General features: G+C 52.9%; 2 protein-coding genes across 5 annotated transcripts in view; both read right to left on the bottom strand.

Moving 5' to 3' along the window:
- Positions 1-1759: 1759 nt before the first annotated feature.
- Nmrk2 (nicotinamide riboside kinase 2) lies at positions 1760-5075 on the bottom strand. 2 transcript variants are annotated; one of them, XM_076919321.1, is made up of 7 exons: positions 4708-5075; positions 3572-3662; positions 3231-3396; positions 2989-3145; positions 2722-2793; positions 2335-2441; positions 1760-2039 (listed from the first exon to the last, which is right to left on the bottom strand). In XM_076919321.1, the coding sequence occupies exons 1-7, from the start codon at positions 4818-4820 to the stop codon at positions 1954-1956; spliced, it is 792 nt and encodes a 263-aa protein (XP_076775436.1). In that variant the 5' UTR covers positions 4821-5075; the 3' UTR covers positions 1760-1953. The 2 variants fall into 2 exon arrangements, with proteins under 2 accessions (XP_076775436.1, XP_076775437.1); XM_076919322.1 differs by having other exon boundaries at positions 3231-3279; positions 4708-4901.
- Positions 5076-7491: 2416 nt separating this feature from the next.
- Atcay (ATCAY kinesin light chain interacting caytaxin) overlaps positions 7492-22407 on the bottom strand; it is a 22205-nt gene continuing 7289 nt past the window's right edge. Inside the window, exons 3-14 of one of the 3 annotated variants that reach the window (XM_076919319.1) lie at positions 21635-21664; positions 19698-19729; positions 18216-18437; positions 16802-16987; positions 16438-16540; positions 16087-16218; positions 15242-15328; positions 14385-14483; positions 13916-13951; positions 10879-10953; positions 10500-10532; positions 7492-9686 (exon numbers count right to left, since the gene is read on the bottom strand). In XM_076919319.1, coding sequence (XP_076775434.1) covers positions 9677-9686; positions 10500-10532; positions 10879-10953; positions 13916-13951; positions 14385-14483; positions 15242-15328; positions 16087-16218; positions 16438-16540; positions 16802-16987; positions 18216-18437; positions 19698-19729; positions 21635-21664 — 1045 coding nt within the window. In that variant the 3' untranslated portion in view covers positions 7492-9676. Of the gene's footprint in view, positions 9687-10499; positions 10533-10878; positions 10954-13915; positions 13952-14384; positions 14484-15241; positions 15329-16086; positions 16219-16437; positions 16541-16801; positions 16988-18215; positions 18438-19697; positions 19730-21389; positions 21492-21601; positions 21665-22407 lie in introns of those variants that run through there. The other 2 variants (XM_076919317.1, XM_076919318.1) reach the window with 2 other exon arrangements.

Here is a 22407-nt window from a genome sequence, read left to right as displayed (position 1 = left end):
CCCATGCTGAGCTATTTTGGGGACAACAAAGGCCAGAAATTGGCTAGCACAGTACCTGCTCCAGCCCTGCCAGGCACTGTGGTCTCAGCTTCTACCTAACCTTGAAGCCGTGACCCTGCACAGAAGCACCTCATGTTGGTCACATGGCCTCTGCAACTGGGAAGATGACAGCTGTCTGCATGCTACCTGTGGACATCCCACACCTGTCACAGGACAAGGCAGGTCTCACAAGTGTTGACTGGGGCAGCATGACAAGAGAAACAGATGACCACAGGAGTTCAAGGCCACCCCAAGGTACAGGAGCCCCTGTCCCAAAGCAAAGCAAAACACCGTGGAGTTTGAAGTCTGTAAAATTCAAGTGTTAGAAAAAGGAATTCAAGAGGCAGTCATTGATGGTACGCCCTCTAACCCCACACTCTGGAGGCAGAGGCAGGCAGATCTCTGACCTCAAGGCCAGAGTGAGTTCCAGGACAGTCAGGGCTACACAGAGAAACACTCTCAGGGGAAAAGGAAAGGAAAGGAAAAAAGAAAACGGATTTTATAATTTATTTTATTTTTTATATTATTTTATGTAGGGGGAGGAGCCGATACTGAAATTTGATTCCCTAATTGATTCTTTATTTGGTCAATAAAGAAGGTGGAAGGCGATAAGTCCTATGGGCAAAAGAAAAAGTGTGGTTTAATTTTTTTTTTTTTTTTTTGGTTTTTCGAGACAGGGTTTCTCTGTGTAGCCCTGGCTGTCCTGGAACTCACTCTGTAGACCAGGCTGGCCTCGAACTCAGAAATCCGCCTGCCTCTGCCTCCCAAGTGCTGGGATTAAAGGCGCGCGCCACCACTGCCCGGCCTGCATGTTTTTAAAATTACAAGCAACAATTATCTTTTCTTTTTTCCTTTCCTTTCTTTTCTTTTCTCTTCTTTTCTTTCTTTCTTTCTTTTTGTTTTTTGTTTGTTTTGTTTTTGTTTTTTGAAACAGGGTTTCTCTGTTCATTTGCCCTGGCTGTTCAATTTTATTTTTAAAGTCTCATGTAGACAAGGAGGCTTCAGACTTGTTATTTAGCAGACTTCTCAGTCACCCACCCACCCACCCACCCACCCATCCATCCACCCATCCACCCACCCACCCATCCATCCATTCACCCACCCATCCACCCATCCATCCATCCCATCCATCCACCCATCCACCCATCCACCCATCCACCCATTTTTCTATACATAATTGGGGTTCTGTCATTACAATTCCACAGATGGCCATCAGGTGTCACCCTCATGCCAAAGAATAAAATCTCTGCAGCCCGGTCCCTACACCTACATCCCAGCACCACCAAATGCTCGGCACCTCAGTTTTCCGTTTTATGTAATAAAACATCACACCGAGGCTGTCGCCGTGGTTCAGAAGGTGTGTGGTTGTGTGAGAGAGGAGACAGATGTGCTAGGTTGCAGGACAGGCAGCATGTTATGTGTGTGTGTTTAGGAGATTCAGGATTGCGTCAGGAACTCTCTAGAGTCCTTCTCCAGCAGAGCACACGACCTTCCTGTGTGAGCTTGAGTACTGCAGACCTCTTTGTGCCTGTCTATATTAGGGTGGATGTTTTTTCTCCTTACACAAGTTCATGGGAAATGTCTCCTTGAGGAGAACTGAGGTACATGAACAAGGTCACCCACAAGTGGAGACTGTCTGTCAGCGGCCACCAGGTGCCAGTAGAGGGTGTCTGAGGGAGTTTTGACTCATCCACGCATAGAGACCATATAGGACGCCAGGTTAAAAAACAAGAGTTCGCTTTAATACTGAGGTGCTGTAGAGTCTCAAGGTGTCCATGCCCACTGCGTGTGTGGGGGGACATGCCCATGCAGCCACTATGTACAGATTCCCTGTAGGCAGCGCCACTTCATCCAGCCAGAAAATCTCAGGCCCCGCTGTCCTGTGTCTGCCTCGCACCCAGGGCCTGCGTCTTGCTAGGACGTGTTAAGCAGTCTGTTTTGAACATCCTCCAGAACTTGACGGAAGAGGCCCTCCCGGGTCTTCATGCCGTCTAAATAGACTGACACAGGAAAGGGCCTGCATCAGGGCTGGGTGGCAGGTAGGGAAAACAGTGTGGACAGTCTAAATAGACTGACACAGGAAAGGGCCTGCATCAGGGCTGGGTGGCAGGTAGGGAAAACAGTGTGGACAGTCTAAATAGACTGACACAGGAAAGGGCCTGCATCAGGGCTGGGTGGCAGGTAGGGAAAACAGTGTGGACAGGAGAGAGCAGCAAGAGAGCCTGGGATGGGATTCAGCGGGGAGCGGGGCAGCCGGGGTTTAGAGGCCTGGCAGAGCTTCCTTCTGGTGCTCACCCACTTCCACCCCGTCCTTCTCCATCTCCCGTCTATACTTCTGGTACATGGGCCACACGTGACCATCAAAGAGGCCAGGAGGATCGGGGACCATGTAAGTACGGCTTCTGTAGAGAAAAAGAGTTGCAGGCCTGTCATGAGAAGTCGGTGTTCAAGGCAGACCACAGGTAATCAGCAGATAGGCTCTGGGTGTTAGACCCTTAGGCAAAGGCTGTGGGACCCCCAACTTCCACATTTTTTCCACCGTTTAGCCTGTCTGGGGAAGGATGGGTGTGTACTGTGTCCAGGCCTGGGGTGCTGGGCTTCTGTGACAGAGGAAGGGTCACCGCAGAGCCCACTGCCCGTGGCTGGCTGTGCCCCAGGGAACCCCGTGCCCATGGCACCCACCTTCTCCTCCGCTTGCATTCCTCATATGGCACTGTCAGGAAGTAGCGTTGACTGTACAAGTCCACCAGGGGCCTGGCCAGGGAGTGGGGAACAGGGTCAGCTGGTGTCCCTGAGGCACCCCCATGTCTCCCGAGCCCACAGATTCGTCCCGCTTCCACGATGTAAACCGACACAGAGCGCTTGGCAGTACACAGGCTCACACAGCAGGGTGGGTACAGTCAGCCTGAGGTTCTGAAAGTCGTCGGGCCTTGGCAGAGCGATGCTTACTTGTAACTGTACAATAGGAAACCCTCGAGGAGAAGTATGTGGGTGTCCGAGGCACCTGGCTGCAGGCTGACGCCGTGAGCGCGTGCAAACTTGTGTGGATTCTTCACCCAGGCCTGCACCGTGCTGAGCATGGCCTCCATGTCCAGAGACTCAAGCACTAGTGGGACAGACAGCGGGGCTCAGAGCGGGACCCGCACCCACAGGGAGCAGTGAGGCAGCCAGGGCAGGGGCAATGCTCTTACCGTCCCACTGTTTGAAGCCGTCCTCCCCGACTGCTATTTGGTCCTGGGGCTGAAACACAGCACCCCAAGGCCTGGGCTCAGACCTGCACCAGCCCAGCCCACCTCGCTGCTCTAGGGTGGCCCTGAAGTGAGGTGTGGTGGTCTGCCCATCACCTGTCACTCCTCCCTTTGAGCCCATTGTACAGAAGGGAAAGCAGAGGTATAAGAAGTCGTGGGTAAAAGCATCCCAGCATGCCACAGTCTGACAGGGTTCCCTGAAGTGGGCGATTGATCCCCTGGGCACGGTAGGGCTAATAACGCCGCGCCCGTATTCCCCACACCCCTGCGCCCCAGTCGGCCACCTTGAAGAAGTCATCCTGATGGATCACGCAGCAGTTGGGCAGCACCTTGAGGAGGCTGTTGGTCAGGGTGGTCTTCCCACCATTGGTCACGCTGGAAGGGCGGCATGTGTGAGGCAGTGGGGAGATGCCAGCGCCCACCCCCGAGCACCTAACAGGACTCGGCTTGCCATGGGGCTGCAGCAGGCCCGTACAGGTGGACAGGTGGTGTGTGTGTGTGTGTGTGTGTGTGTGTGTGTGTGTGTGTGTATGTGTGTGTGTATGTGTGCATGCGCGCGTGCGCATTTATGTACACTGACTACCATAATCCCAGAGCTGAGACGGTAGAACAGACATGAGTTCAAAGGCAGCCTGGACAACTCAGTGAAGTCCTGACTCAAAACAAAGTGAAAAACAGGCGCGGGACTGGGGAGGGTGGTGGTCAGGTAGAGCCCCTCCCCAGAATGCCCTGAGTGACTGGGGGTGTGGCTCAGGGAGGGGAGCCCCTGCCTAGAATCCCCCAGTGAAGAGCTGGGGGCGTGGTCAGGGGTGGAACGCCTGCCTTAGGGACTCAGGGCAGTAGGTCACAGCATTCGGGTTCTTAGGGTGACTCAGGTCATCCTCAGCCATTCTGGAGGTATTGTCCTCTGCCCTAAGTTGCCTGCTGTCTCGGCGCTGACAGCAGTCCATGTGGTGGAGGTCATGGGCAAGCAGAGCGGTCCTTAATGAGGACCGCTAGAAAGAAGGCCTGGCTTAAGCACAGAGGCACCCGCTGTCAGCTCGGCTGGGGGCTAAGACGGGAGGATCTTCATTTTGGGGCCAGCGTGGGCTACAAAGTGAGTTCAAGGCCAGACTGCATGACTGCTAGACCACTCCAAAATAAAAAATAAAAAGATGACCCGGCCGGTAGCCCTTCTCTGAGGACTTGCTCTGTGTGCCCAAGGCCCTGGGTTCATCCTGGTGCTTCCCGGCTGGTTTCCAGGCTTTTGGCCTGTGCAGTGGGGCCCTCTGTGTCCCCTCTGTGGTCTCCAAGCCTACACACCCCTCATGGCAGCAGACCGTGGGCAGCTAGCACTTTCTTCCCAGGGCCTTGAGGTCTTTTCCCTCCCCAAACAGGGTCCCACTCCAATGCCTGTGATGAGTTTCATCCTGGAGCTCACCCTCCAATGCCTATGATGAGTTTCATCCTGGGGACTGCAAGTGCTGACCGATCCTCAGGTGGCCCAGGTCCTTGTGATCTGCAGTGTGCTGTTCCGGCAAGTCTCAGCTTCATTGACAAAGCTGTAGGGCATTTATAGGTCTGGGCAGCCTGGAGGCCGCCCCGGGGGAAGAGGCCCCCAAGCACTTGTGAGGGCAGGGGGGGAGCACCTGTTTCATAGGCTGCAAATAGCTTCTGTAGCCTTTTGCCTAAAAAAGTCAGGAGCCAGAGGGACAGAGGGACAGCAGCCAACTTCTAGCCTGTGCCCCTGTGTCTGCCTCCCCTCCTCCCTCCCTTTCTCCCCTCCCTAGTCACACCTTTCTATCCCTAAAAATATCTGCCAAAGTTTGTGTCCCCCGGCTTGACCCTGACATTGAGACTGGTTCTTATGAGGCCAAGAAAAAGGACTCTCCATCCTCTCCCCTCCTCCCCTCCTCTCTCCCTCCTCCTCTCTCCCTCCTCCTCTCTCCCTCCTCCTCTCCCCCTCCTCCTCTCCTACTCCTCCCCTGGCCCCAGCTCAGCCTTGCCAGGAAATTGTCTTAAGTGTCATGGCTGAGGTAGGTTTAGGTCTCTGGATGGTGAATCACAAGACAGCTTTGCTCAGATGACTGGGCCTGGCCACAAAATCGTTTTAGAGTGACTCTGCCATTGTAAGCCCATGTGACCAGAGTCATTGAGATCAGACTCAGGGAAGCCAGGGTGGGGCATTGTTCCTCACTGTTATTGGTAAGGGAAAAGAAATGTTGTGTGTGTCTGCCTGTGTGTGTGTCTGTGTGTGCCTGTGTGTGTGTATGTGTGTGCCTGTGTGTCTGTGTGTATGTCTGTGTGTGTGCGTGTCTGCCTGTGTGTGTGTCTGTGTGTGCCTGTGTGTGTGTCTGCCTGTGTGTGTGTCTGTGTGTGCCTGTGTGTCTGTGTGTATGTCTGTGTGTGTGTATGTGTGTGTGTCTGTGTGTGCCTCTATGTGTGTGTATGTGTCTGCCTTGTGTCTGTGTGTGTATGTATGTATGTATGTGGTGTGTGTGGTGGTGGTGGTGTGTATGTGTGGTGGTGGTGTCTGTGTGTGTCTGTGTGTGTGTACTGTGTGTATGCCTGTGTGTATGTGTGTGTGTCTGTCTGTGTGTATGTATGTATGTATATGTGTGTGTGTATGTATATGGATGTACGTATGTGTGTGTATATATTTGTATTTTTGTGTATGTCTCTCTGTGTGTATATGTGTGTACAGCCATGTGAAGAGGCCAGAGGTCAATGTCAGGTGTCTTCTGGGTCTGATTGGTCTCATACTCACCATGTAGACCAGGTTAGCCTGCCTCTGTCTCCCCAGTCTGGGATTAAAGGCGTGCACGCCCATGTGCAGCTGAATCTTTTTATGAAGGTTTATCTGTGGTTTTGTGTGGTGTGTGGGTATTTGCCTGCATGTGTAACTGTTCTCCAAGTTTGTTTTTGGCTGCCATTGGGAGCCAAAAGCGGGGATCCAACCCCCTGGAACTAGAGGTACAGGTGGGGGTGCTGGGAATGGAACCTGGGTTCTTGGCTGGAGCAGCCTCTGGTGTAACTGCTGAACCATGTCTTCAGCCCTGCCCACTTATTTTTGAGGTGGGGTCCTCTGAACCTTGAGCTCTGTGCCTGGGCTGGGTGTGTAGCCAGTGGACCCCATGAACCCCATACCTTGGCTCCCCAGTCTGGAGTTACACATGTGACACAATACCTGTCTTTTGTCTAGGTTTTGAAAGGAGGTCCTTCTGCCCTGTGGCCAACCCTTACCCCACGATCTCCAAGTCCCCTGATCTGTCCTGCTGAGGCCACCCAGATCCATCTCCTCTCTGCTGTGCCCTGCTGGCCCCACCTCTGGGGACGCACACTGTCCTAGCCTATGGTTCTTGCATCAGAGAGGACTCATCCCTCAGGATTCCTGGCCTTTCCCTCTTGGTACCCAGGGACCTGAGCAGGCACCGAGACCAAGATAGGAAAGACATGGACAACTGGGCCCCACATCCATGGGGTGATGTGAGTGAATGAGTGTGTGAGTGACTGAGTGAGTGTGTGAATGACTGAGTGTGTGAGTGACTGAGTGAGTGTGTGAATGAATGAGTGTGTGAGTGACTGAGTGAGTGTGTGACTGAGTGTGTGAGTGACTGAGTGAGTGTGTGAATGAATGAGTGTGTGAGTGACTGAGTGTGTGAATGAATGAGTGTGTGAGTGACTGAGTGAGTGTGTGAATGAATGAATGAATGGGTTGAGGAATGAATGAGTGTAATATGAGCCTGTAGGCAATGAACGATGCCTGTCCTGCCCCGTCCTTGTCCTGCTGGCTTAGCCCCTCCCTGTCTAGGCCCTGTCACCATGCTCATATCACCCCCCATATCCAGATCGCTGTACCATGGCCTCTGTTTGGTTTCCTAGAGTCTCCATCTGTACCCCAGGCTGGTCTGGACTCCCTGCAGTCTTCCTGCCTCAGCAGCCTCCGAGTGCTGGGATGTCAGCCATGGGTCAACATACCCAGGTCACCCATCACATCTTGCTGGCAACACTAAACATAGCCGGGTTCAAATGCCCTAGCCTATGTATATCCTGAGGTCCAGGCTACAGAGCCAAGTCTTTGGTGGCCCCCCTTCCTCCATTCTCCTGCAGTAGGCAGAGCCATGCACCCCTCTTCCCCCAAGCCTTGGCCACTGGTCACAGAGGCAGGAGGCTTGCCTTCTGCACCCTCCGTATATCTGGGAACACAGAGATGCTCACTCCTCCCTCTGCATTATAATTTATTTATTTCACATAAAAATCCCCAGCCCAGGCTCACCGGGCCTTGTGTCACTGCAGAGACCATCCACTGTCTCTGTGTTTATAACTGCATGATTTGCTGGTGGGTGGTGGGCACTGTTGCTCTGGGCCAGTTGTCAAATGGATCCTGGGTGTCTCAGAAAAGAAATCAAACAGCCAGCGCTCACCACAAGGCTGCTGGTCCTCTGCATCTGTCTCACTGTCCCCCAGGTACCTGGGGTGGTGGTCCCATGTGTGGACTAGGATATTAAACCCCTCAGGGTCTCCTGTTTTGGGGTCTTCGGTGGCCCTGGTGGGTTCTGCTTGCTGTGTCTGTCGGTGGGTGCTGGTGACTGCAAAGGGGCTGTGGGTTCACCACAGCAGCAAGGAGGTGGATGGAGCAGGTGGCCCCCAATGGAGTTTCCTGGGCTTGGGGGCAGGACCTCAGACCTTTGGGGACAGCAGGGTTGTGTTGATCCATCCATCTGACACAGAGGTCCTCACCTCATAGGCCATGGCTATCACCAGCAGCCAGTTAGTCAAGAAGAGCCTCCAGGATTGTTTCCAATGGGGACCATCTGTGGACCTGGCCCCAGGGCACCATCTTGGATCCCATCTCCTGACATTGGATAAACACAACTTACAAAGCACTAGCCCAGACTGGGGGTCACACACCTGCATCTCAGCTCTCAGGAGGCTGAGGCAGGAGGATCAGGAGTCTGATACCAGACTCATCTTCATAGCAAGATCCTGTCTCAAAACAAAACACAAATCACTGTTCCACACCTAGGAACAGTGCTCTCAGGTCCCCTCCCAGGGCCACAGACTGTGTTTCCAGCAGAGCTCAGAGCCATGGATGCTGTTGTCAGGACTCTGCTTCTCTCGGTGAACACTGCTGTCCTGCAGCCATCAGAGGCAGAGCAAGAGACATGTCAGAGGGGACCCCTCACAGTGGGGTGGACAGAACCTACCTTTGGAGGAGAGGCACAGAGGCCTCTCTCTTTCCCTCTCTTCCTCTCTTTTTCTTCCTAGATAGGGTCTCACTATGTAGCCCTTGCTGTCTTGGAACTCACAGAAATCCCCCTGCCTTGTACTCATTAGTGCTGAAATTAAAGGCATATGCCACCACGGCTTAGTGCTAAGATTTCTTAACATAGAGATACTCAGGTCTTTAGGAAACCACAGGGAGAGTCCTCCCTGCAAATGTCATCTGGCCTCATGTGTCCCTGGGGACAGAAGGCTCTTCACACACCTTAGCTTAGACTACTTAGTCATCTCAGGCAAACGTGTGCTTTGATCCCAGCTTGGAGATCAGGCCCCACAGCATTCCACCCACTGGGATATACTGTCCTAGGGGGTCCCCCAGATCTTCTAGAACCCACAGCCCTGGATCTTCATCTTTCTTCTCCTCAGACACGAAACTATCTCTTGCTTGGTGACACAAGAGTCTGAGTCTGGCCTGGGCAGGGGACAGGAAAGTGGGTACAACTCCCACCCTTGGAATGAGGTGTCAGTTAACATCTGGAGTTACATCTACTTTAAAGGAGCTCAAAAATGTCGGGGGTGGTTAGGCAGCCACCAGGCTGATCAATATGTGTGCAATAGGCTTGAAGAAGACCCCCAAGACAGTCAAATGGTGAATGGGGCATGTCAGGTGGATATGAGGTCAGCAGTCACAGCCCTGCTTGGGGTAACAGGGAGAGGGGACAGTGGGTCACTTTCCACAGAGAAGCAGCTGTAGCTGCAGCCAGGGCCACCAGGCACCTGAGGCTCCAGCTAGGGACAGGTGGCAACCGAGCAAAGGGTCTCTTACTGAGTCAGCCCCAAATGCACATCTGTGTTATCCTAGCTGGGACAAAGAAGGGCATCTTGGGGATGCTGAGACCTGGAGGAGTAACCATGGTGACACTGCCGACATCCAGCTTTGACATCCACAAGCTCAGAATGTGAACGTGTCAAGAACCTTTTCCACACTGAGATGTGCTTGTACCGCCTTCTTCAAACAAAAACAGTGAAATGTACTCAGGCAGCGAGAGGACTGGGTGCAGGGGGACATGATGAAGCCAGGTGTCCTCGGGCAGTGGAGGCGCGATGAAGGCGGGGCTCCCAGAGCTTCTGATGAGGGTCACATGATGTCGGGAATAATCTCTATCCATCTCCAGGTTCTGGTTAAATCAGGACATGCTGCAGGGCAAAGGACAACTAGGGTGGATCCATGTCTGTTGGAGGTGGGGAGTAAAAGCTCCCACAGGAAGACTCAGTGAGCTAACCTGTCTATGGGGGGTTCTGAGCAAAGAGAAATGACTGCCGTCACCATTCCTAATGTACATTCATCCATGTATTCATCCATTCACTCATCCAATCATCTATACACATACACATACACATACACATATATCTCCACCCACCCATCCATCCACCATCCACCCACCCACCCATCTACCCACCCATCCACCCATCCATCCACCCATCCATCCATCTACCCATCCATCCATCCACCTACCCATCCATCCACCCATCCATCCATCCATCCATTGACCTATCCATCCATCCACTATCCACCCATCTACCCACCCATCTACCCATCCATCCACCCACCCATCCATCCATCCACCTACCCATCCATCCACCCATCCATCCATCCATCCATTGACCTATCCATCCATCCACTATCCACCCATCTACCCACCCATCTACCCATCCATCCACCCATCCATCCATCCATCCATCCACCCACTCATCCATCCATCCATCCATCCATCCATCCACCCATCCATCCATCCACCCACCCATCCTTTGACTGAGTTGCCTCTGACTCTAGCTCTGCATCAGTACCATTGTCACAGCTAACATGTCCCACAGCTGGGAGACAGACAACCCTGTCTGTCTACTACCTGTTGGGGCAGGGCATGCATATGTTCATCAAATATTCAGTCACAGATTTAAACTGTGCTTAGAACACTCCTGACAATCTGCTGACACCCATGCTACACCCACCTAGTTTCCTGGTCCTCTGTCGCCTCTGCTGCCCTGTGGGTGGGGAGGAGACAGGGTGTTATTTGCTTGTTTGTAACCCTGGGCAATTCTCACTTATTTGTTGGAGCCAGAACCATTACCAGGAAGGCTACTACTAACTAACACTTTTCAGGCAGAAAGCAGGCGTCTGTCTGCACGTCTGCATGTCTGCCCGTCTACACGTCTGCATGTCTGCATGTCTGCATGTCTGCATGTCTGGGTAAGGTTCACACTCAAAGAGACACAAGTGAGGAAAAGCTGCCCAGGTGTCACCAAACTTGAGAAGGCACTGGTCACACCCTGTCTTTCCCATAGCGTCCCCTGGGGTCCTGTCTCAGCCTGACATCTCAAGCATGCTCACCTGTCCTCTTCTTCCACAGGCTCTGGCTTTTCTTCAGACCTGGGAAGGAGGAATTCTGGCTGCGGTGGCCGTGTGCTGTGAACAGAAAAAACCCGGTGACAAGGGGCAGGGGGAGGCAGCTGATACTGGGACTCTGGGCCAGAACAAACTGGCCTCTCTAGCCTGGGCTCATGTTTGAGTTTTGTTCCCTCCTGGCATGTTGGAAGGAGCAGATGGTCGACCATGGGACAAATGTGACCCAAAATGCAAGGAGTGAAGAAACATGTAGCCCAGGCTAGCCTGTAACTTACTATGTAGTAAAGGATGACCATAAACTCCTGACCCTCCTGCCTCCTCATTCCAAGTGCTGGTACGCCAGGCATGTGCTGCCATGCTGGTTTATGTGGCTCTGGGGATGATGCCCAGCAAGGTCAGCACTCTATCAACTGGGCTAAGTGCTAGCTGCTGCCCTGCCAAGTCCAGCCTTGGAAGATGTGGGTAGCAGGAGGCGAGCTTACTGACCCATAACACCTCTTATCCCAGCACTGGAGACTGAGGCCGGCCTGGGCTGCCAAATGAGACCTTGTCTCAAAAAAGAAAAAAAAAAGAAAGTTAAAATGGACCTCAAGTGGGTTGGCCCTCCCCTGCTGGGACCCTGTGCTGAGGGAGAGGCTATGCAGGAGCAGCCAGCTGCAGCTGGAGTGTCTGCAGCTGGAATGTCTGCAGATGGATTGTCTGCGGCTGCAGTGTCTGGTATGTCTGAGGCTGAAGTGTCTGTGGCTGGTGTGTGTGCGGCTGGAGTGTCTGCAGCTGGTGTGTCTGTGGCTGGTGTGTCTGCAGCTGGAGTGTGTGTAGCTGGTGTGTCTGCGGCTGGTGTGTCTGCAGCTGGAGTGTGTGTAGCTGGTGTGTCTGCGGCTGGTGTGTCTACAGCTGGAGTGTGTGCGGCTGGAGTGTGTGCAGCTGGTGTGTCTGCAGCTGGAGTGTCTGTGGTTGGAGTGTGTGCAGGGGAAGTGTCTGCGGCTGGAGTGTCTGCGGCTGGTGTGTGTGCAGCTGGAGTGTGTGCAGCTGGAGTGTCTGCAGCTGGAGTGTCTGTGGTTGGAGTGTGTGCAGGGGAAGTGTCTGCGGCTGGAGTGTCTGCGGCTGGAGTGTCTGCGGCTGGAGTGTCTGCAGCTGGTGTGTCTGCAGCTGGTGTGTCTGCGGCTGGTGTGTCTGCAGCTGGTGTGTCTGCGGCTGGTGTGTCTGCAGCTGGTGTGTCTGCGGCTGGTGTGTGTGTGGTTGGAGTGTCTGCGGCTGGATTGTGTGCAGGTGGTGTGTGTACAGCTGGATTGTCTGCGGTTGGTGTGTGTGTGTGGTTGGAGTGTCTGTGGCTGGAGTGTCTGCAGCTGGTGTGTGTGCAGCTGAAGTGTGTGCAGCTGGAGTGTCTGTGGCTGGAGTGTCCGTGGCTGGAGTGTCTGCGGCTGCTGTGTGTGCAGCTGAAGTGTCTGCAGCTGGAGTGTGTGCAGCTGGTGTGTCTGCGGCTGGAGTGTGTGTAGCTGGATTGTCTGTGGCTGGTGTGTGTGCAGCTGGAGTGTCTGCGACTGGAGTGTCTGCAGCTGGAGTGTGTGCAGCTGGATTGTCTGCGGCTGGTGTGTGTGTTTTTGGAGTGTCTGCACCTGGATTGTCTGCGGCTGGTGTGTGTGCAGCTGAAGTGTCTGCGGCTGGTGTGTCTGCGGCTGGTGTGTCTGCAGCTGGTGTGTCTGCAGCTGGAGTGTGTGCAGCTGGAGCAGCAGGGGACCCACTGGGTTTGCCCACTGGTACAATGTCTCCCCCATTAGAGCACTAGGCTATTACCCAGTCATGAAGAGTAATACAGCTCTGACACCATGCCAGCAGTTTAAACTGGACACGGGAGGACTCACATGCAAGATCCATTTCCAGGAGGCACAGAGATGGGGCATGGAGTGAATGGGCACCCCGTTCCCTGGTTCCCATCCAGGAGGGGATTTGTGGGGGCTGGGACAGATAAGGTGGGGACAGGCCAGTGAGAGAGACAACAGAAACAAGGCCACAATGGCCTCACACTTGGTTCCTCCAGGCCTGGCAGTCATGTGGTATGTGGCTGTGTGTAGTCAAGCCAGTGCAGACTTAAGGACAGCCTGAAACCCTAGGCGAGGCTGGCATTGTTTGTACAAATGTGAATTCTGGGGTCACTCTGTTTATGCTCTGGAGCTGAGTAAGGCTTCAAAAAAAATGAGGAAGGCAGGGGCCAGCAAGATGGCTCAGCAGGTAAAGGTGCTTGCAGCCAAGTCATAATGACCCAAGTTCAATTCCCATTTGATGGAAAAAACTGACTCCCCTTAAGTGATCTCCACACGTGTGTGGATACATCCACAACAGATAAATAATACCTAATAAATGGCATTCTTTTTCTTTCTGTCTCTTTTTCTCATTTTTAACTACCATCCATTAAAAGTACTGAAGATTGAATTCATGGACCAATGTCATGAATATTTCTACAAGCAAGCCACATTCCCATTATGAATACAAGGTTGCCGGAGTCCTGTATTGGAAATTAGGAGTCTGGTTTTGCTAATTAATGTGTGTGTGTGTCATCAAGGAATAGAAGACTGGGATTTGAGCCCAGGGCTGACTCTGGAGACCTTGTCTGAGAGTCCAGTCTTTGTGTATGTGTGTGGGGGTGCACATGTCCCCCTGCCTATGTGAGGGGTCATAAGACAGCTTGTGTGTGAGTCATGTTTCCTTCCACCACATAGTTCCTGGAGATCGAGTTCAGGTTGTCAGGCCTGGGAGCACAGTGCAGGCCAAGCTGTCTCACTGGCCCAACCCACCTATTTTAGATGGGGTTTCTCACTGAGCCCCGAGCTTGCTGGTTCAGGTAGGGTGGTTGACCTGGCCTCTACCTCCCTAGTCTTACAGACTGGCATAGCTTTGCCAGGCATGTTATATGAGTGCTGGGGACCCGAACTCAGGTCTTTACTGCCAGCACTGCCCAGCCCCTCAGCTGTGTCTCTATGTCTAAAGGTGGAGTTGACCCTGTCAGGAGGCTGTGCATACTGACCTCTCCCTCTTGGCTCGGAGTCTCTGTTCTTCATATCTGAGAGAAAGAAACACAGGTCCAGTGAGACGCAGGAAGGGTGGAGCCATGCCCAGAGCTGTCAGGCAAAGGGGACTGAGGATATGGATGGGGACTGACCCTCAGTGTGGGGTTGGCTGAACTATGTATTGAGATGAAGTTTCAATGGTCAGTTTTCTGTAATATGTAACTTTTAATTTTAATTTAATTTAATTTGATTTATTGAAGGTTTAAGTGAGTGTGCTTAGAGTGCAGTTCCCACAGTGGCCAGGAGGGGGCGTCAGGTGCCCTGGAGCTGGAGTCACAGGTGTTTGTGAACCATTGTGTGGGTGTTGGAAACTGAACCCTCCTCTGAAGGAAGAGCATTGTGATAATCACTGAGCTGTCATTCCCCCCACAATCATAGTATGTCACCCCCAACCTCAGGGATCCTAAGGCCCAGAGGGACACTTACTGCAGGACACAGTCTGGCAGCTGCACGTGTTCCATGGGGATGAGCTGTTCCAGCTCCTCCAGGCTGTGCACATACTGGATTTTACTGATGAACTTCACACTGATGAGACAAGAGTGCAGACAAGGGGTCAGCAGACAGAGCCAGGCTGGGCCATACAGCCTGCCAAGGTGCCCATGTTGGCCTCGAACCCACAATCCTCTCGCCTCAGCCTCCTCCCCAGACTTTTCTCATGGATTGTCCCAGTGGCCAGTGTGGACTGCGATGAGTGACAAACGCTTCAGACGTGTTTTTTTTTTAAAGAAACATTTTCTTACATTTATTCATCGTGTGTGCACGAATTAAAGTCAAGAGGACAGCTTGAGGGAGTCAACTGCCTCTGTCCAACATTTGGTCTCAGGTATCACACTCAGGCTGTCAAGACTTGGCAGCAAGCTCCTCTACCCATGCAGCCCTCCCGCCAGCTCTTTGGATGCATCCTTATTTAAAAAAAAAAAAACTGTCCACCTAGCCTGATGGTACATGCTTGCACTCAAAAAGCTGAGGCAGGAGAATTGCCATTTTAACCTATCCTAACCCAGTTTTAAAAACCAGGGCCAGAACAGATGGCTCAGTTATGCAAGTACCAAGACATGAGTTCAAATCTACAGAAGATGCATAAGACACCAGATGTGGTACCCTGCAGCTATGAGAGGATGAGACTGGAGGATCACCATGTCTTGGACCTCAGGCCTGGCCAGTTCCACGAATCTCAGGCTATGAAGACAGAGTAGTAGGTGAAAGTCCACTGACCCTCAGACATGCACCGGGGCACAGTGGCCAGACTGGAGTCCTAATGCGGACAGTCTCCTGTGGCCTACCTGATGAAGGGCCGGGAGATGGCCAGCACGGTGCGGATGAACCACGAGGGGTGGACGATGATCAGGGACTTCAGATTCTTCCTCAGCCTGTGGAGAGAGGAAGCCATGTCACAGGCTGGGGCGTAGGAAGCCTGAGCAAGAAGAGGTAGACCAGTTGCCTGCTCTCTCCACAGGCTGTCAGCCCACGACGTCTTGACAGGCAGTGCCCTCACACTGCAGAGCTGGTCTTCCAGCTAAACAAATTTAAAGACCCTGGGATGTATCAACACCAGGCAGCAAGAGGGCCAATGTGGCCTTTACACATACACATACACACACACACACACACACACACACACACACCCAGCACAGTCCTGAATTCACACACACACACACACACACACACACACACACACACACACACACCCAGCACAGTCCTGAATTCTAGGAAGTGCTTTCAGGTTTTAAAAATATGTTGGAAGCTATTCAGGAAACCCAAAGGTAAAAAAAAGCCCAGTACTCACAGACAGACAGACAGACAGACAGACAGACTACAATTTGATCACCAGCTGGAATATTACCCAGCCACGAAAACGGAAGGGCCTTCCTTTTGATGCCTCTCTAGAGAGGTTGACTCTTGAGGACTCAATGCTCTGAGACGTGGGTCAGATGTGGAAGGCCACACACTGTCCAGTGTCTACAGTCACCAGCCACCAACAGCTACTGGCAAGACCCTAAAGTGACATTCCTTCAACGCTCTGTCCCCCTTGTCCTTCGGCTTCTGCCCCCTGGACTGATTGAGAATGATGTTGTCAGCTAAACTTCCTGCCTTGGTGCCCCACCCCAGTCCATGCCAGAATTCTCACCTCCTGTCAATCATGTGGTAACACTTCTTCAGCCAGCCGAGGCCGGGCATCCTCCTTCTGGGTGTGGCGCCATTCAGATACACGATCATGTAATCCTCAGCCACGAGCAGCTCCAGGCTGCTGATGACGTACCTGCCCAGGGAGTTGGAGATGAGGTTCCAATGTGGGGACACTGAGGGTCAGGGCCTGTGTGGGACCCAAATCTTATCTCTATGCTCAGGGCTCTGATCTGCCTTGCTGCTTGGATTTTGGAGAGATAGACACTTGCTTTGTAGACCAGGCTAGCCTGAAACACACAGAGCCACGCCTACTTCTGTCTCCCCTTTTGGTTGGGTGGGGGGACCGACTTACAGAAAGAGATTCTCCATGATGTAGTGATAGTCTGGGGAGCTGCTATCTGGCAGGAAGCAGGCGGCAAAGACGATGATGGCATTGAGACCTTCCCCGTAGTATCCTGGGGAAAGCATTCTGGTGAGTGCCCCAGTAGCCTAGGCTAGATCACATCCCCCCACTCCCTGAGCAGTGCCAAATGCTGGGGGAAATGACATCCACCACTCTGAGTGTTGTCAGTCCATCTGTGCACCCCAAAACTTGAGAGGGCTCAATGTTTCCACCGGTGAGACAAGCCCAAAGCCCACAGAAGACCTTTGACAGAACCCTAGTCACTGTGCGCTCTGGGGTGACATGAAAGGAGCGGGTCCCAGGGTGAACGCACCTCCGTGGGTGACCACCTTCATGTATGGCCGGATCATATGCAGATCAATGCGATGTTCTTGTTCCCCGATGATGACAGTCCGCCACAGACGACCATTGGCCGCACTGCCGTCTTCTGCAGAGCCGTCCCCAAACAGGTCTGCACTGTCACCAGGCATGTTTTTGGCGGTGGCCACTGGGGTGTCATCTGTCAGAGGGTCAGGAGGGAGGTATGAATCCAGGTGTCTTGTCCCAGACTCCTTCTCTTCTCTGCACTCATGCACACATGCGCAGACACACACACACAATGGTCAGTCTCAACTGCAAACATGGCAACATCTAGAATCCTGGGAGACAAACCTCTGGGAACACCTGCATGAATATAGGGACACTTGCCCAGTATGCACACAGCCCAGGGTTCAGTTCTGCATGCTGCCTGAAACACTGGACATCATTCTAAACTCTTAAGGCTGGGTGTAACTTCATGTGCCAAAGGTGGTGAGAGCCACCTTGAGTGTGGCCACTACCCCAGGCACTGGGGCCCTGGACTGAAAAGAAAGAGGAAAGCAAGCTGAGCTACTGGCAGCCACCATGGTCAGCTGCCTCAGTCTCCTGCCTCCATTTTCCACTAGGACAGATGGCAACCTCCAACTGTGACTTGCTCTGGGTATGTTGCCATCTCCTATGGGAAGCTGCCATGATTGCCACTAAGCCTGATTGAGCTATCACCAGAGGGCTCTATCAGCCCCAAATCAGCTGTTTTGCGCTCTCTCGCTCTCTCTCTCTCTCTTTCTCTCTCTAAATATTGAGACATAAATCAGGTGTGATAGCTCATGACTTTAATCCCAGCAATTGGGAGGCAGAGGCAGACGGATCTCCGTGAATTGGAGGCCAGCCTGGTCTAAAGAGTGAGTTCCAGGACAGCCAGGGCTACACAGAGAGACCTTGTGTCAAGGAAAAAGCAATGAATAAATAAAAATAACTAAAATTAAAAGGGCCGCCGAGTGCATACCCCTCCCCAGGTGCCCCACTCCCAGTCATCCTCCTGGGCCCTGCAGGTGCCGAGTGAGAAGACTGTCCCTGATGTAGCAGCTAGCTCCAGGCAGGAGGGAAGACATCAGGGAGGCCGAAAGAGAAGGAAGGAGAGGAGGGACAGTCCCACTCGCACACATCTCCTGGTTTACAAGGCTCCGTGCTTAACTGAACCCCATTCTAGAACCTTCTGTTGACGTCTAGTTCCCTCTGCCCTTTGCAGCCCCGTGGCTAGGGTCCGTCTGGACCTGGCTCATCTGTGGGAACCACAGTAAGAAGCGGCCAGAAGAGGCCACGTGAAGCTGGGGGCCGGGGCGGGGCCGGGGCGGGGCCGGGGCGGGGCCGGGGCGGGGCCGGGGCGGGGCCGGGGCGGGGCCGGGGCGGGGCCGGGGCGGGGCCACTACCTTCCCACTCGAGCTCATTGCCATTCCCCAAGAACTCCAGAGAGTCGGTTTCGTCTGGCGTCTCAATGTCGTCCACATTGATGTCCAGGTCATCAGGTGTGTCGAGGAAGTCATCGGACAGCAGAGAGCCCTCGCTTTGGTCCAGGGAGATGTTGATCTCTGGGGCGACCAGCGTCTTTCTCTTTCGATGTGCTCCGGTCAAGTTCAGGGTGGACGGAGGTGCTGGCAGGGCCACAAGCGAGATAGAGAGCTCACTCTCTCGGGCCACAAGACAAGGTCTCACATAGCCCAGGCTGACCCAACTCACTATGCAGTAGAGAACCGCCTTGAACTCCTGGCGCCCACCTTCCGGTGCTGGGAGACAGGACCCAGGGCCAGCCCCTGCCTAGAACCCAGAGGAGCTGGGGCGTGGTCGTGGGTGGTTGGCCTAGAGCCAACCAGTGAGGGGCTAGAGGCGTGGTCAGGGTATTTGAAGAAAGGGGGATTCTTGCCTTAACATTAAATGACATGGAGGTGGGGGACAGAATAAATTTGAATTTGCCTAAAAAGTAAAAAAGTTCGATAGAATTTGCACAGCATTGGTATTTGCCAGGTTGGGCAGTGGTTGCACACGCCTTTAACCCCAGCACTCCAGAGACAGAGGCAGGAGGATCTCTGTGAGTTCCAGGACAGTCAGAGCTACATAATGAGACCCTGTCTCAAAAAACAAACAAGCAAAAAGGTATTTGCCCCCCTCAGATACAAAAAGAAGAATTTATCCTAAAAAAATAACACCAACCAACCAACCAACCAAACAAACAAACAAACAAAAACTCACAAGGCCCTACAATAGACACCGATAAGACACACCCAGCTCTTGAGGTTTGGAGGCAGGAGGATCAAGAATCTTGGGTTGTTCTCAGCTAGCCAAGTCTGAGCTAGCCTAGGATACTTGAGACCAAGTCTCAAAAAACAAAACAAAACAAGAAATAGAGAGCAATGAAAGAAAAAACAAGGAGATGCCCCCTCAGCTACTGTGGTAGTTTGAGTAGGTTTGGCTCCAAAGAGTCCTGTGTTTGAATCCTCGACCACAGGGATTGGCACTCGTAGGAGGTGTGGCCTTGTTGGAGGAAGTACATCACTGCAGGGGTGGGCTTTGATGGCCCCTATGCTCAGTCTCCACCTAGCCTGGGAAGATAGTCTCCTCCTGCTGCCTTCAGACCAGGATGTAGAACGCTCCGGCCCCCTCCAGCACCATGTCTGCCTGGACACTGCTATGCTTCTACCATGAAGATAAGGAACTCAGTTCTCTAAGCCAATCCCAGTTAAATGTTCTCCTTTATAAAGTGGCCGTGGTCTCTCTTCACAGCAATAAAACTTAATAAGACTGCTTCCTTTGCCAGGTCTCCAAACACAGATTGCTGCTTGCTCTCGGCTGCCCACCTGACCATATTCAAGACCCCATCCTATGGAAGGACATGGAGAAATCCAGCTGGAACTGGCCAGAAACTTCTCTCCTGGTGCCAGTGAGGTGACTGGGGAGTCCCCATGAACCGTCTCATCAGGTGTCCTGTGAGCTGCCATACTGGGCTGAAGGCAAGGCAGGCCACACTGCAGCAGAGGTGCAGCTACCGCGTGGTGAACACTGGCCACCAATGCACATCCTGAGGGGACCTGTGCCTGGCGCTGGTTGGAGGCCAGGTCTGAGAAGGTCACAGACCTTCGGAGGATGGACTTCTGTCGTCTTGCTCAATGTGAAGGTGGTCACATGTCTTCTACATATCTATGTTTGTGTCCAGAGATTAGAAGCTTAGCTGTGCCATGGGATGGACCGTTCCCCAAGGTGCTGCGGGCAGTTAGTGGCTCCAAGGAGTGAGGAGCTGCATTGCTCGGGGCTGCTGGCACTCGTGAGTTACCCTGATCAAGGCAGTGGTCCTCTGCTACACTCTGCTCTTCTGTGCAACCCTGACAAAGTGCACCACAAATAACCAAAAACCTCAGATGAGAGGCTTAGTCTGTACTGGGTGGGGAGACCCAGAGCGATGGGGGATTATGATCCAAGTGCATTAAAAATATATGAGCCGGGCGGTGGTGGCGCACGCCTTTAATCCCAGCACTCGAGAGGCAGAGGCAGGCGGATTTCTGAGTTCGAGGCCAGCCTGGTCTACAGAGTGAGTTCCAGGACAGCCAGGGCTACACGAAGAAACCCTGTCTTGAAAAACAACAACAACAAAAAAACAAAAAACCAAAAAAAAAAAAAAAAAAAAAAAAGAATTACACAAGAACAAGGAAGTGAGATCTGGAGGAAGTTGCACGGGCCAGGGCACCAATGGGCTACATTCGGGACCTCGGCCATCAGTGCTGACCGTGCCCTCTGGTGGTCTGCGTGAAAATGGCCCCACAGGCTTAGGGATTGACATTGGTAGTGCGGTGTCGTTGAAGGAGTGTGTCCCTGTAGGAGTGGAACTTTGAGGTCTCCTGGGCTCAAGCTCAGCCTAGTGTGCCTTGCAGTCTATAGGTTCCTGCCTATGGATCAGGATGTAGAACTCCCAGTACCTTCTCGCCTGCATGTCCCCGTGCTTCTCACAGTGATGAGGATGGACCTCTGAGCCAGCCCTGATTAAACACATGCCTTTATAAGCAATGCCGTGGGCATGGTGTCCCTCACAGCAACAGACTAAGAGACGTCTAGTGGCGAGTTCTTCCTCTTGCCCTCAGGAGTCCATCACCCATATATCCTGATCTGCCTCCACAGCTGAGGCCATCCTAAAACGTCTGGCAATCCCCCTGCCTCAGCCTTTCCATGTTCTGGGACTCAGGGCAACTACACCCATGCTCAGACATGGATTAAACACATATATTCTGTAACTGAAAAAAAAAAACCCAACAAGTGTGTGCAGGTGCCTGTGGGCACACAGGCAGAGTCCTTCATTGGAGTTTCCTCAGTCCCTCTCCACCTGGGGTTTTTGAGATGGAGGCACTCACTAAATCTGGACACCACTGACTAGGATAGACCAGCGGGGCAGTGAGTCCTAGACATCCTCCTGCCTCTTCCTGTGTAGTACTAACATTGCAAATGAAGCTCCACCATGTAAACCTCTCTCCTCCAGGTTCTGGGAATCTGAACTCAGGTGTTCATGGCACTGAGCAACCCCACCATTTAACCCTTCCCGGCCTCCGGATTGAAAGCCATACATGCATTTAGTCTCTGGGGATTAGAGGCCGAGACATCAGAAAACCAGCGTAAGGACACACAGTAAGGACATGGTGCCATTTTCGAGTGGAGGTTCTCAGTCCATGTGCTCTTAACCCTGCGGCCTTGGTGGCACAACAGCCACCGCCCCTGCCTCCCCACCCTGCATCCTGAAACCAAGCTCGCTTGCACGTCCTGCATCCTGTATGCTTACAGGAGGAGTCTTTCCACTGTGGCCACTCAGCACGCTCCCCCCCGAGTGTCTTCTGGGAGTGGTCTGCAGAAGCCGCCGGGGACCAGCTCAAAAACGCAACAGGAGAATGCAGATGACCGCGCCGGATCCAGCCAAGGGGATTGAGAGAAAAAAGAAAGAAAGAAAATTCAGTCAGATCAAGACAGTAATACCCTAGATTCTGCTCTCCCTCAAACAGAGCTCCCAGGAATCACCATGTAAAAAGATGCCTTTCAGGAAAAGACACGCCCCCAGCCTAGACGAGACACGCCCCCAGCCCTTCAGTGGGGTATTCAGGGGCGCCACCCTGAGCCATGGCCCAGCCCTCAATGGGAGGCATTCCGGTACAGGAGCTTTACCCCTGAGCTAATATTTATTCCCTCCGACAAGCACTTCACAGCGGTATGATACTATGGGTCCCCTCTGCGACCTAGAAACAACAGGAAGCATAGTTCAGAGAGAAAACTGAACACCCGGACTCAATCAGGTCACTGCATGGAGTGATTTGTGGCCTCAGCGTTGGTCCCTGCTCTCTGCTGGTGGCAAGCACCAGCACAAGTACTACTGTACTAAGGATGGCCTCGACAGGCAATCCTCTTACATCGGGCTTCCCAGGGTCAGCGAGATCTTGTCCACAATAAATAAATAAATGGATATAAAGTTGTTTTTATAAAAAATTAAAATCCAGGAAGGGTGGTTTGCACTTTTAATACCAGAACTCAGGAGGCAGAGGCAGTGGATCTCTGTGAGTCTGAGTCAGCTCGGTCTAGAGAGTGAGTTCCAGGACA

The sequence above is a fragment of the Arvicanthis niloticus genome, chromosome 22, assembly GCF_011762505.2.
Source record: "Arvicanthis niloticus isolate mArvNil1 chromosome 22, mArvNil1.pat.X, whole genome shotgun sequence".
Lineage (NCBI taxonomy): Eukaryota > Metazoa > Chordata > Mammalia > Rodentia > Muridae > Arvicanthis > Arvicanthis niloticus.
This window is presented reverse-complemented; position numbering and strand designations above follow the sequence as displayed.